A 15701-nucleotide genomic window follows, 5' to 3' on the forward strand; every position below is an offset into this window, starting at 1 on the left:
TCTACTGGGGAACCTTTGTGAGAACACATAAATAGTACTCGCCGCCTCGTATGGGATCGTTACGTATAAGGCGATCGGAGATCAACACTGGAATGCCGTGCAACTGACGCAACCAAAGCGGAAGACCAAAGGTCCACAGTCTCGGAGCACAGGGTGTCATTGTTGGCTAAACTGCGCTTTAGAAAGTCTGGCGACGTTATTGCCCTTTCACCCAACGCTCTGCAACACACTCCGTAAACGTCAGTCCGCCGAGATATCTGCCAGTTTTCTCACGTGTCCAGCGAAATTACGAAATTGCCATTGCAGATCCATTGTCTGCAAGCGCTTAGTACTCCGGTATCTTTAGACCTTTTTCCTGCATCTATCTCTGCTATAGGTGTGATGTGCAGTCGACCAGAATAGCCCAAGTGGTAATTAAGTGCACCTGGCCGATATTGCCTGTGTTGTGGGGCTTACAGAACGCGCTGCGGTTGAAAATTGCACGAGAATAAAAAAACTTCGTACCAAAATAACAGGTTCACATTTCTGTTCATAAGGAATAGTTGGCTAAAATATACCAGTCTGACCTACCAATAAGAAAACTACGCATTGTAGCGTTTCCATTTGTGTAAAATTCTAAACATTATGCCATCATTAAAACCTTTGAAAGAATCGTATCTAACTTTCAACCAAATTAAATATTTCAAAACCAAAGGCTTGGATTTTCTTACACAATTACGAAAGACAACGTATGAAATAGTTGGAAACAATTATATCGTTTGCCAGGTTACTTAAAAATTACTGTATGGAATGTTACCTTCTGGAGTCATTGAAAATTCTTGAGGTGAGCCTGAAAACGACAAAACTTCAGCCCGTGCTTACTGCGGATAATATTCTGGGAAAAAAGATGCAAAAAATTCTTAGCGGAGATAACACGTGCGTTGCTCCCCTTGGCTAGAACGAATTAACCATAGCTACATTGTAACTAACCGGTTATTTCCCGTCCTTAAAGCAAAAAAAAAAAAAAAAAATCACCTGTTTCTCAAATGTGGCAATACGACAGATGTGACAAGTTCGCCTGCACGATGAAATGTTGATATTCAATAACACAGCATTAAAAGCCTATCAGCACGCTTGCCAAGTAGTGGCCAAGAGCAACTTTAATATTTTAACAAACTGTCAACGTTCATATTATTACAAATAATGTGCTCTTTCTGTTGAACAAGAGTGTAGTAAGGACTCGTCCATGATCCTGTTTAATCAGATACGGAACTTAAACTGAATTCAGTTCTATATTCGGGGCACAGAGTGATTTTCCAAATTTATTTCATTTGTGTGCTTGCAAATTACCTTTCGCAACCTTGTCCCAGTGAACTTGTGCTCCAGTCCTAATGACATAGACGTCGAAGGAATGGCATATTCTAACCACCATAACGAGTTACATTCTTTATCTGCTACGTAACAGTGCGAGATCTATTGTAGCATTATTCAGTTACAGTCATTAATTAATTTTTATATAACTCTTCGTGTGAAATTAATTTGGAAATACTCATATTATAAAAATGTTACACTGTTTAGTGTTGGAACGACGGTATTTCTTCCATGGGATAGTTTTAAATGCTGTGTTTATGCGATCTAATCATAAGATCTAATATTTTAGATCATTACCAACAATTCACTTCCCAACAGCGAGACAGTTCCACTACCTGAATTTTTTCTATAGCCGTAAGCCTTGATTTATACACAAATATTCATTTTAATGCGATTTTCTTCACAAAACTCATTATTCGTGTCGGTACTGGAGTAAAAGACAATACGTCGATGTTCACTATTTACCTACACATGTTTCATTGAAGTTTGTGTTCCTCTATGTTCACTGCAAGACATGTATGAAAGTAAGTTAAAAAACCACAATAATGTGAGAATACGGATCCAACACCAGTAGTTTCAATTTAGGGAGTTTTTCGTTTCATAGAAAACACAGCAATGTAAAACAGTCCTTGTTGGTTGCAGATCAGAAACTGTGGAAAATTATCACCACTACTAAACAACATAGCCAGCGACACGTACAACTAAATCATCTGTCACGGTATACGTTTTTGTTGAAACAGTTCTGTCAATCTAATGACCACAATCGGAATCTAGATATATTTTCACCCTACATTCCTAGTGTTTTGTTGTCAAAGAAGGAAAAAGCCTTTGATGATGATGTGACACCACCGAAACATATAAAGGTAAATAACAGACGCAAAAAAAAACTACGTTCTGCTCTAAGTAGAATCTTCCAAAGATGACAACCTCTAAATATACTCATACACAGAGTAAATTCCGAGTTATCAGAAGCCTACACCTCCAAGTTGTCGTACACACTGGGTATCTCGCGTAGATTATTCACAACTCTTCAGACGTTTACAGTAGATGAAGTGTTGCGGTCCTCACTGCCGGTAACGTCTGCTGTAGTCTCGGAGACAGCCACACGGCTGGTGGCTGGCGGGTACTCACCAGGAGGCCGTGCATGTCTGCAGAGAGTAGCGAGTGGCGAGCAGCGGGTAGCGGGTAGCGAGTAGCGCCGGCGAGCAGCTGGGTGGTCGAGCCTGTGTCTGAGCGCGCACGCCGACAGCCGCCGGCTTTATGGGAGCGAGACGGCAACTCTCGCCGCGGCGCGAGCACCGTGTGGCCTGCCACGCCACACGGGATGGCGCCAGCCTACACTGCTCTCTCACCGCATCTGCCTGCTCCGTCAACACGCCCCTAATTGTTTACTGAACAATTGAAAAACTAAACTAGAAACTAAACTCTGTCCGAAGAGGCACCCTAAGGCCCAACAGTACCGACCGACCGCCGTTTCCTCCTCTGCTGATACGCACCACTGGATGCAGATATTGAGAGGCATGTGGTCAGCTCACTGATCTCCCGGCCGTAGTCAGTTTACGTGACCAGAACCTCTGCTTCTCAATCAAGTAGCTACTCAATTGGCCTCAGAAGGGCTGAGTGCACCCCACTTGCCATCACCGCTCGGCAGACCCGGACGGTGATCTATCCAAGTGCCCTACAGTGCTTAACTTCGGTAATCTGACGGAATCCGGTTTTACCACTGAGGCAAGGCCGCTGGCACTTGTAACGCAGGAAATGCATATCCTCCTATTTCCATCTATTGTACTATGCCATCGAACGATTACATCGATACGTCGTGTGGAGAACCAAAGTGTTTTGGATCTTTGGTAGTGTTAACTCTGCCGCATGGAGCGCGGGCAGAGAGAGTCTGGCTGGAGTAGGGCGGTGGAGCAGGAGTGTTGTGTGACGCTCCCGCGAGTTGCCGCGCTTTCGGGGTTTGGCAGCATGTAATTGTCGCGGACGGGAAGCAGTAGCTGGCGCACACCAAGAGTCCGTTTCGCCTGGTGACCGTGTCGAGAAGAAGGCGCGCCAACACCCAGCTTCTGCAACAGCGACGGCCGACAATGAGTGACTGTCGCCACCTCCTCGACCGACGACTTCAAACCTTCAATCAACCAACAAGGAAGACTGGAAGCACATAAAGTTTTAGAACTGTATGGCAGACCTCAGCTTTTAAAACTGTTCATATCACAAAATTACAGCAACGTAGCATGAACCTTTGTTGCTCATTGTCCCAATTGCATTACCAAGCAGGGTCCCTTCCTTTTCCGGAACGAACCCGAGTGTCGTTGAAATTCAAACGCTAGCATTAAAGTAATATCATTCCATTTCACTGCTTTAATTTCAAAGTTCAGTTAAAGTATTCATAGCATTTACATTACACAAGCACAAATTAAGAGTGCGAGTTTTGTTACCATATTTTAGCTTACCTGTGACTGCAGCTCAGCTTGGTACGTACTAAATTTTACTATTGTTAATTATTCAGAATCATTTAATTCAAGTTCAAAGTTAAATCTCTTATTTCTAAATTGGGTAGATTCAAGTAGCTTTAGAAATGATTGTTGAGGTAGCCCAAGACTAACCTTATTTTATTAAAATTCGTAGTGCTTCAGAAACAAAGTTCACTATTAATTTCAGTCACTAAATTAACTTTCAATTTTCCGGTTTTATTAATCCTTTTGCTAAATTAAGTCAGAGTGTAGCGAAATTTATTACTTCTGATAAACATTCAGTTTTTCACACTACACGTGTCAACCTTCAGTTGCCACGCTAAGTGCTAATTAATCTTTCATTTTCAGTTATTATAGTAGTTGTGCATAGGACTGGCGACCGTAATTTTCCCCAAATCTCAAAATCTAATTAACGCCAATTAATTGTTAACGTAACGACCGCACATGTACCTTCTTTATTAATTTTACCCTTTTCTCAAAATTAATTTCCACCAATTTCATTTGCATTTTTCCTTTCATTTAGATGTAACCCTTTCCTCCCTCTTTACCGACAAATTAACTTCGGTGACGATTGCTTTTCCCAAATTTCCATTAGGTACACGCGTTTTAATTTTTCACTGTCATTAAGGTCGATAAATGAGGGGGAGGTTACACACTGAACTATTGAACCACTTATTTATTGAAAAAGAAACAGTTTCCTGCACACACAAGACGTAATTCTAACTAGCTGAGAAATCCAGCGTTCACTCCATGCCTCCCTCTCTTTGTCCACCTCTCCTCCGCCCTTTTCTCGTCCACCTCCTCCTGTCTGTCCCTGTTCACCTCCTCCTCTCCCATCTCTCTGTCCATCTCCTCTCCCCTCCTATCTGTTCATTTACTCCTTCTCCCCCTCCTCCCCCTCTCTCTGTCCATCTCTATCTCTTGATCTCACCTCTCCTTCCCCTCCCACTTCTCAGTCCATCCCGCCGTTAACACCCCAACCCCAGGCCAATGGGAGACTGGTGGTTTTTACACCCACAGTACTTCTCCACAGGTAGTAAGTAACATGTTTACCAAGTCTGCGTGAAATCGATCCAGTGTCTTAGGAGGGATCTTGAACATACTGTGGCGTCCCCGCACTCCAACCGCGTGCTGATACTGTCGACGCCGTAGAGCTGCTACTGCCACAGCTCTCGCAATGGAGTTGAGACACGATGCGCGATGACGTAGGTCCCCGTTGGTGAACGGGAGACAGAAACGCGAACTCGCACGATGGATACTTCTTCTGATTTAAGATTGAATGATTCATTGCCCGGATATGCAGTAGTTGTTAAATCTTATCTCATCCACATCGTACACACCACCAATTGCGAGGAAATATTGTACTCGTAACTATCAGTCTTCTCGTACGTTGTTGGCTCGTTGCTATGGAGTTACTGAACCTGTATGAAGCGAGATCCACACATACTCTTTGATCACGTATGAGTGAACCTACGCCGTAATGTTAAAAAAAAATGTTCAAAAATTATCTTTTCAATTAATGAAGTAGGTATTTTGATATTCAGATTAAATTGTCTCTGCTGAACAGTCGTTGGTTAACTATCATTGATTAAATCAATAATGTAGTCCACGTTTGATATTTCACTTGGAACGAACAGTTTATTGTTCCTTGGCCACTAAATACGTTATAACTTTCGTACCACACGCACACGCAGTTGGTTGGTAAAGTCAGTTCTATTAAAATTAAGTTTCTTGATAATTACGACAACTTGACTCGTCAGCGTAATTGTATTATCTTTGTGAAGTCGTGTAATTGTGTCCTACTCGAGACTAATTGAGTGTAGTCCTTTGATATACTATCCACTCTTCTTTTAGTTCCAACTATTTGAATGTCAAGTCCAATATTCACTAGTTTCGTCAATAAAGTTCAATTAACCCGTTATGCACGGTTAAACGCGCCTATCAGTTCCTGTCTCTGCTTAGAAAATCGGTTTCCGAAGTTCGTGAATCACGTTACGCAAGAAACACTTCTGAACGCAAAACAATCTCGTCGCGTCCCGTACTCTCAATAACTAAGATAAGAATTGTTCTCGTACGTCTTTACAGGACGAGAGCCAGAAAGCGACTTCTACTGTGAAAGAGTATTGTAGGCGCATTGAATTTCTTCGCTGCGCTTACAACTCTCTTCCACATAAAATTTATATCTGACTAACATCACCTTGGACTTAGCTTTCAAGATATTCATTGGAATTATCACTTGGATATTTGTCCATTAATTAAACCTGAGGTTTCTTCCTCCTCTTTCCATAACAAAAACTCTCAGTGATGTATAATGTTCTTGATATCAAAACTTCTTGGTGTTAGCTTATCGGCAAAGATATTATGATATTCTGTCTTAATTGACTTTAAGGGGGTCGTTGGGGTGTTATAATACGCAGATGTTACACACATATGTAACAGATTATCTACTGTTTTACAACACACGACTCCATGGAGAGCGTCAACCCTCTGACTCACAACGGGACGTATGTGTCCCACGATATTTTATCAGAGAACCAATTGAAATTTGTTGCTTGTCATTGCTACGTATCAGTGTCCCACTAGTAAAGATAAGTCTGCTAATGGTTAGCAGAATACTTATTATTACAGACTACACCTGAAGATTTTTTTTAAATTTAAATGGCTCTGAGCACTATGGGACTTAACATCTTAGGTCATCAGTCCCCTAGAACTTAGAACTACTTAAACCGAACTAACCTAAGGACATCACACAACACCCAGCCATCACGAGGCAGAGAAAATCCCTGACCCCGCCGGGAATCGAACCCGGGAACCCGGGCGTGGGAAGCGAGAACGCTACCGCACGACCACGAGATGCGGGCCTGAAGATTTTGCTGTCATCAAATTTCACTATTAACCCTTGTCACCACACTGTCACACCAAATCAGTTCACACGTTCAGATAGGCAACTCACTTACTAGACTCTCAAAGTGGGCTGACTTCACGCCGAAACATGAATTGACGCTTGCAACATCACAAACGAAGCCATATTGAGCACTTGTAGTGTGTTTTAAAAACTCTGTTTACTGATGTGTCTGTTATCAGTATGTCTTGTAGGTTTTACACAGTCGTCTTCTGAAACCCTGGCGGTACAATACTGATGTCCTAACCCCCTCACCCACTCACACCCCCAACCCCCTTGGGAAACTAAACGGTGAAATATTCTTTTCATATTGTTTCTTCTAACTAAGACATTAATTAAAATAACCATACATAAATGGTTTCCAAATAAAATTGACGGTAAAAGGGTTAAATTTATGTGTGGTGTTCAGCCAGGTCCCGAAACATATTGACAACATGCACCCGCTCATTCTCGTGGCCTGTTTGACAAAGTGAACCGCACAAATAAGAGGAAAACTTCATTTCATATTTTAAAAGTGTTCTATGTCAAGTAAATACACGAAATAAGTATCAACAGCTATTTTTCGAATTTTTCCACGACACACCGTCTCATCCACACACCCGCCCCTAATTGTAGTGTAGAATCCCCCCCCAGCATTTTTATACAAATAGTAATTCCTGTATCTAATAAATTTGCTTAAAATTGCTCCAGGTGTTCCTGGTTCCTGAGTTATGCTTCAATGCCACCCCTACAGCATGAAGGAGGTTCTTGGTACCACCGCTCTTCTTTCTAGATAGTAAGTAACCAGTAAAAACCCGATTCCTTTAAGGATCTAACTGCCCTCGTATAAAAGAGCTTCAATCATCTGATGACTTTACAAACGAGTCAATGTGTTAAATACCTGATGTTTATCATGTAACTTACGAGAGGTTTGAAATTATGTTTAAAGTGTGTTGAAAGTCGCTAAGTGCACTCGTTATCACCCGCTGTATGAGTATCGTTTACGCAATTTGCGCTACGTTTTAAGAAAACCTTGTTGTTCACACATCACAGCGTTTACGACTTCATATCTTCTGAACGTTGTGTCATACAATGATATAATTTTGCAGCCACATTTAATGGTATATGAGGGTTCTGTCTACAAATCCTGTTGCGAAAGTACGGAGCAGTAATGAAATAATACTCGAAAATGTCATTCTTGATGCTAAAGTATTGCTATATGAACAGTGAAACTGTAGTGAGCGATAAATGTTTTTCCTTTCATCCTTTTGTAGAGAGTGACAGCGAGAAAAAGTTTCTCAAAAGTTTGTAAACGATGTGTACCGTTTGTTAGAAGTCGCTAAGTACTCTCATTCTCAAAATATATTCTGGGTATTTGAGGACTGCGCGTTATGTTTCTTTTTCATCCCCAATCCCACCTCTTTGAGAGGTAAGTAATTCTTATTCCCACAGTGTTTATTTTTTTTTCAGACAGCAAGTGACATGTGTACCAAATTTGGTCGAAATCGACCCAGTAATTTAGGAAGAGTCGTTGAACATACATACACTATGTGATCAAAAATATCCGGACACTCCCAAATTCATACGTTTTCCATATTAGGTGCATTGTGCTGCCATCTGCTGCCAGATACTCCATATCAGCAACCTCAGTAGTTATTAGACATCATGAGAGAGCAGAATGGGGCGCTCCGTGGAATTCACGGACTTCGAACGTCGTCAGGTGATGGGTGTCACTTGTATCAAACGCCTGTACGCGAGATTTTCACACTCCTAAGGTCTACGGTTTCCGATGTGCTAGTGAAGTGGAAACGGGAAGGGACACGTACAGCACAAAAGCGTACAGGAAGATCTCGTCTATTGACTGACAGACACTGCCGACAGTTGAAGAGGGTCGTAATGTGTAATAGGCAGACATCTAGCTAGACCATCACACAGGAATTCCGAACTGCATCAGGATCCACTGCAAGTACTATGACAGATAGGCGGGAGGTGAGAAACTTGAATTTGATGGTCAAGCTGCTGCTCATAAACCACACATCAGGCCGGTAAATGCGAAACGATGCCTTGCTTTGTGTAACGAGCTTACACATTGGACGATTAAACAGTGGAAAAACGTTGTGTTGAGTGACGAATCTCGGTACGGAATGTGGCGATCCGACGGCAGGGTATCGGTATGGCGAATGCCCGGTGAACGTCATCTGCCAGCGTTGTAGTGCCAACAGTGAAATTCGGAGTCGGTGGTGTTATGGTGTGGTCGTGGTTTTCATGGAGGGGCCTTGCACTCCTTGTTACTTTGCATGGCGCTCTCACAGCACAGGCCTACATTGATGTTTTAGGCATCTTCTTGCTTCTTACCATTGAAGAGCAATTCGGGGATGGCGATTGCATCTTTCAACACGATCGAGCACCTCTTCCTAACACACGGCCTGTGGCGGAACGGTTACATGACAGTAACATCCCTGTAATGGACTGGCCGCCACAGACAAAAATGGTTCAAATGGCTCTGAGCACTATAGGGCTTAACATCTGAGGTCATCAGACACATCCATGCCCGAGGCAGCATTCGAACCTGCGACCGTAGCAGCAGCGCGCTTCCGGACTGAAGCGCCTAGAACCGCTCGGCCACAACGGCCTGGCGGCACAGAGTCCTGACCTGAATACTATAGAACACGTTTGGTCTGGTTTTTTTTTTTTTGTTTTTTTTTTTTTTTTTTTTTTTTTTTACGCCGACTTCGTACCAGGTCTCACCAACCGACATCGATACTCTCCTCTGTGCAGCTTCCGTGAAGAATGGGCTGCCATTCCCCAAGAAACCTTCCAGCACTTGATTGTAGCGGGGTGGAAGCTGTCATCAAGGCTAAGGGTGGGCAACACCATATTGAATTCCAGCATTACCGAAGGAGGGCGCCAGAACTTGTAAGTCATTTTCAGCCAGGTGTCCGGATACTTTTGATCACATAGTGTAAATTTTTATAAGATGCAAAGATAGATATAGTAAAATAGAGACTATTCTTTCAGCAGTGTTAACAATGATTTGAAGAAAAGGCTGATAAAGTGTTTTGTATAGAGCAATGGTCGTCAAACTTTTATGGCCAAGAGCCAATACTGACATTGCGGGACTGCACCTCAGGCGGCGTATTATCGATTGGTAGCCTATATAAAGTTCACTCACGATCAGAAATAAACAGAACACCTTGAACAACTACAGATAGGATATTCACAGGACATCTACATTAGTATGTCTGCAGAAATGATTAGCTTTTGAACCATGTTGCCCAGCGGGTTCAAGGTCAACGTCGATTCGCGGTGCAATACCACCTACTGGTAAAATATGCCTATAGCTCTCGTTGTCGCTATAAATCGAAGGTTACGGGGCAGAGTGACTTGGGCAGACGTGCAGGATGCTTCGCAGAAGTATGTACCGTACCGTTAAATAGGTGAGTTTGAAAGAGGGCTCATTATTGGCATGGGAGAATGTGATGCATCCATCCGAAAAATCGCTGCTCCTGTGGGAGGAAGTGTTTTGGCAGGGCAACGGGTGTATGTAGAATGGTTCACAGAGGGCCAAAGAACACGGCAAGATAGCTAGGGTCGCACCACCCAGACTACCTCCCGAGAAGATCGACACCTCATCCGAATGGCATTGCAGGAGAGATCTGCATCTTCGTCGGCTCTGGCGCAACAGTGGAACAGCGTAACACGACGTACACTATCAGTGGTAGCAGTCCGCCGCCGTTTATTACGACGTGGGTTACGTTGCACTTCGTTCACTTCTCCGCCTACCTTTGACGAATGTGCAGAAACGTGCTAGACGGCAATGGTGTATGTAACGACTTTACTGCGTACAGGAATGGCATCAGATAGCATTTTCGGACGAATTAGGGTTCTTTTTGTTTGTAAATTACGCCCGTATTTTTGTTCGCTGCAGACAGGCGAAGAGGCATCACAGTAACTGCAATCGCACAAGACATAAAGCGCCAACCCAAAGCCTTAGTGTGGGGTGCAGTTGGGTACAACCACAAAACACAACTAGTGCGTGTTCAGAGCAATGTGACCAGTGTGACCTACATGAATGACATCCTGCGACCCGTAGACATACCCTTTCTGCACAACACTCCAGACGCCATTTTTTAGCAAGGCAATACACGACCATATGTTGCTGCACGAACGTGCCTTCTTGGTGTCACAGGATGTCAGCCTTTTCCCCTGCCCCACCACCGATCACCAGACTTGTCGCCAATCGAAAATGTGTGGGATATGGTAAACAAAGAGTGTAGAGATGTGACACAAAGCCAAACACCAAACACTACAGATTAACTATGAAACCAGGTGAATGCAGCATGGATGGCTACACCACAGAATGGCATTCGCGCCTTATGGATGTCGATGCCATCACGCATGGAAAAGGTTATCAGGGCCCATAGCGGACCCAGTGCCTACTAGGTAACAGGGGACATGCTGAATCGAAGTGACTGAAAGGCTAATCATTTCTACAGAACATACTAATGTACATGGCCTGAGAATATGAACGTCCTATCTCTATCGTTCAAGGTGTGCTTCAAATGGTTCAAATGGCTCTGAGCACTATGGGACTTAACATCTGTGGTCATCAGTCCCCTAGAACTTAGAACTACTTAAACCTAACTAACCTAAGGACATCACACACATCCATGCCCGAGGCAGGATTCGAACCTGCGGCCGTAGCGGTCACGCGGTTCCAGACTGAAGCGCCTAGAACCGCACGGCCGCACCGGCCGGCCAAGGTGTGCTGCTTTTTATCTGAACATGAGTTTAGTATGTTAAGCCCCCAATAGACTAGCTATAGTATGGGTACGATAAGTTGCCCCCTGACCTTATAGCACTGATCGCTAATCGCTAAAAGACGCCACCCTTTGGAACTCTTTGTCTCGATTGTTCTCTGTTTCAGACAGCTCAGCTACCCCAAAGTTGTCGCACTGTGATTGCCTGACGAAGTGCTATTCTGCTGTCTCAGTGTATGACTGACTTATTAATAATTGTACTTATATTTTAATGCTTTATGCAATATGAGACACGATCACAAATGTTTACTACATTTTCTAAATGTCATATTTCTTCTACTGATTGCATTGCATTACAATTGTCGTAACTTAATTTCCTATTCCCCGACACAAATACGTACCGGTACACGATCTGACGATAACCATCTCCGGAATGCGTAGTCGCGAATCCATTTTACTTCCATTGGCAATTTATACCACAGCAGCTAATCAACAACAGTGGCGTACGCCCCTGAGTTGTCAGTACAGGAACACAACAATAAACACCCCGCCCCCCCCCTCCTACCACACCCTCTAACCCTATAAAACACCTCGTCCCTCCCCCCTCACATCCTCTAACGCTGCAGTGGCCGCGATACATATCCCTCTGGCCCTGGGGTAAGCGGCCAACTTTTCTTAGCTCGCGCCTGAATTCACAAACATCAATTAAAATTAAGCACATCTTAAAACATTACAGTCTCCATAAATATTTTTGTTTGTTATTGAACAGGAACATTACCATCTTAAGAGGCTCTTAACGTTAGTTGATGATTCTGGATTCAGCTGTTAGTTGCCAGATGCGTGTTACTGTAAAAAACGCCTAAGAACTGCGGGCCGCGCGAAACTTTATCCGGGCCGCAGTTTAACGACCACGGGTGTAGAGTGTTATCCAGTATGGCAGTGTATCATTTTTATAAAATTTACAATTTCATTTCACACGATGGATTATATAAAAAAGTGGACGTGGCGGAAAGTGAAAAGAATAAGTTGAATGGATAAGATGAAAAAATAAGGAGGTACTGGGAAGAGTGGAAGGACGGAGAGAACTACTGATAAGGGGACCACACGGCAATCGAAGTTTTGTATTCTTTTCTTTATATTTATGTTCCGTGAATTTTGGCACTCAAATATCAATTTCCCAGAGCGGTTCGATATGACTCTCAAAAATTTTCGCGAAAATCGACTTTGATGTTCTCCAAGTGACTTTAATTCACCAATGTTGGGATGATTTTCGACGGGCCACGTGACTATCGGTAGCTCTCGAAAGTGGTAATCGCTAGTTTGAGTCTCGCTCCAGTCATTAACTTTTCTCCTTTATTTTCGATTCATTACCTACATAATTTAAAATTAACAACCGTCAAAAATATTATAACTAACGCATATGTAATTATCATTTTTGTGAAAATTAAATGCACCGGTTGTGTCCTCGCTTAAAGACTCGTTCACCCCGAATTTCATTGTATATCAACGTGAATCAACATACAAGTGTATATCTCTAGAAATTAATATACTGCGTGCCACTAGTGTTCTCTTTCATCGGTAGTCTATATTGTCTGCATTCATCCTAAGTTAACGCTGTTGTCAACTTTTCAGTGAAAAACGTTTCAGAACCTTAGGAAATTCTGTACAAGTCTTGCTGTGTCGTAACAGGTACCTCGTTTGGGATGTAAGTGACTTCAGTTCTAACGGGCTACAGGTAACATAAATTAAAAGAAATTCAGCAAGTTTAATTTAAATTTGCCTTTTTACTGTTCTGTAAAATACTGCACCAGACACAATGCTGCCCCTCTGCGGGTGTTGTTCTCACGCACGGGATGAGTTATTTGCTGTTCAGAAACTGCTGGAAATCGCCCTGATTGTCCTTTCCTAAGTGTAAAGCCTCTTCTGCAGGAAGTACAGAATCTGTCACTACTTGTCCACTTAACTGTCAGTGTACTGTCAATGACAAGTCTAGGCGGCATGTACAGGGGAGATAGGAACATGGGAATACCTGTGAGAACCCATCATCACCACAAGATCGAGGTACTGTCTTCCCCTGAAACCGAAACTGAACCAGTGAGATTCACAAACAGCGAATAATGGTACTTCTTAGGTAAAAACCAGCAAGAAATGGGAAGGAACCCCAAATGCACTCAGTACGTATACCTGGTGATCTCTTCAGTGTGTTGAAGGAAAGAAGATTAGAGTTTAAAGTCCCGTCGATAGCGAGATCAAGAGACACGGAGCACAAGCTCGGATTACAGAAGGATAGGGGAGGAAGTTGGGAATTTCTTTTTCAAAGGAATCATCCCGTAATTTGCAACGACCGATTTCGGAAAATCACGGAAAACCTAAATCGGGTAGGTCGGAGACTGATTTGAAACGACGTCCTCCCTGAGTGCTAACCGCTGCGCACCTCGCTTGGTTCCAACATGTTGGAGGCCATTCCGGCAGACATTGAGGTAACAGGGTGTAACCAATTGCTCAGTGTGACGCATGTGAGACAGATGATGCCTGTCGACAGGGCTCTGAGGGCATACTAGGATTATCCCGGGATCTGGCAGCGGAGGTTGAGAATACCAGCCTTTCTCGTGGTGTTTCAACGATGCTCGCAGTTTGCGGCATTGTTCCCAAAATTTAGCCTCCTAGTTCTGAGTAGAATGCTTTAACCAGAGACTGGGAACGTCTGCAACAAGATAGGCTGTGGCTTAAGCTATAGTGCAGAGAACTCTAAGAGCCCTCTAAATGGGCCAACTGTGGTTGACAGGGGTTGACAGGGTTACCTAGCGATATCTAGGAGAAATAATGGAAAATGTAGCACAATGCAAAAACTTTTCCTATTCTCAAAACATGAAATTGCTAAGTGATAAGTCATAAGTAAAGCGGGGGACTGTTACCCAGATAGGCTAGTGTAAGTGAGGGTTTTTTAGATTAGGTGAACACCTAGTCCAGATTACGGCAGCTGTAGGAGACCTGCAAGTATCAGTGTAAGATCGAAAGAAATGCCCCCTATGGGCAAGAGTATTAAAATCCTAGTTGCTAACTGCCAAAGAATTCGCAAGCAAGTGCCAGAGTTTGAAATGCTCCTAAAAAGCAATGAAGCTCATATTATACTAGGTACAGAAAGCTGCTTAAAACCTGAAACTAATAGCGTGTATAAAGGGATAGATTAATGGAAAATGGAGCTGGGCTATTTGTCGCAGTAGACAAGAAATTTAAATACACCGAGATAGAAACTGAAACCGCCTGCGAGATAGTTTCAACATGACTCAGTATCAGAGGTTGGCATAAAATTGTAATTGTGTGCTTTTATTGACCACAAGACTCAACTCCCGATATGACCAAAAGCTTGAGAGAAAAACTTGATTCACTAGTATTTAAGTTTTCCAATCATAGTGTCGTTACCGGAGGAGACTTTAATCATCCAACAGTCAATAAGAAAAATTACGGTTTTTTGGAGTTGGGTGTGACGAGACTTCCTGTGAAACATTATTAAGTGCCTTCTCTGAAAACAACCCAGTACAGATAATTCGGAATCCCAAACATAATGAAAATATGTTAGATCTCTTTGAGGGCGTCCACATCGAAACCAGTATCAGTGACCATGAAGAAGTCCTACAAATAATGATTAAAAAAGTGAAAAAGGCTATAAAAGCAAGTACTCTTATATATTCATCAAAGCTAGATGAAGCAGTAACGTATATCTCAGTGAAGAAAATGGTTCAAATGGCTCTGAGCACTATGGAAATTAACTGCTGTGGTCATCAGAACTACTTAAACCTAACTAACCTAAGGACATCACGCGCATCCATGCCCGAGGCAGGATTCGAACCTGCGACCGAAGCGGTCGCTCGGTTCCAGACTGTAGCGCCTACAACCGCTCGGCCACTTCGGCCGGCCCTCAATGAAGAGCTTGAAACTTTTGACTGAGTACAGGAGCCCGTAGAGGAACTACAGCTCAACCTTAGAAGAATAGCTGAGCATGCGCTGAATAGATACGTACCCAGTAGAACAGTTCATGATCCTCCATGGTATACAGTCAGTGTAAAACACGTCTAAAGAAACAGGGGTGAAACAAAGCACTGGACTATAGATAGGTACTGAAAGAAACGCGTTTGGATTGTCAAGAGAGCAATGCGTGAAGCCTTCAGCAACTACCGTAGCAGAATATTGACGAATGATGCTTAGCAAATAGGAAGAAATTCTGGTTGTATACAA

The 15701-nt window shown here is 43.0% G+C and overlaps 1 protein-coding gene across 1 annotated transcript in view; it reads right to left on the reverse strand.

The window, feature by feature from the left end:
• LOC126459013 (uncharacterized) overlaps window positions 1–2583 on the reverse strand; it is a 371629-nt gene extending 369046 nt beyond the window's left edge. Inside the window, exon 1 of the mRNA XM_050095831.1 lies at window positions 2482–2583. Coding sequence (XP_049951788.1) covers window positions 2482–2496 — 15 coding nt within the window. The 5' untranslated portion in view covers window positions 2497–2583. The remainder of the gene's footprint in view (window positions 1–2481) is intronic.
• Between the last annotated feature and the right edge of the window lie 13118 nt (window positions 2584–15701).

Source organism: Schistocerca serialis, chromosome 1 (genome assembly GCF_023864345.2).
Source record: "Schistocerca serialis cubense isolate TAMUIC-IGC-003099 chromosome 1, iqSchSeri2.2, whole genome shotgun sequence".
NCBI lineage: Eukaryota > Metazoa > Arthropoda > Insecta > Orthoptera > Acrididae > Schistocerca > Schistocerca serialis.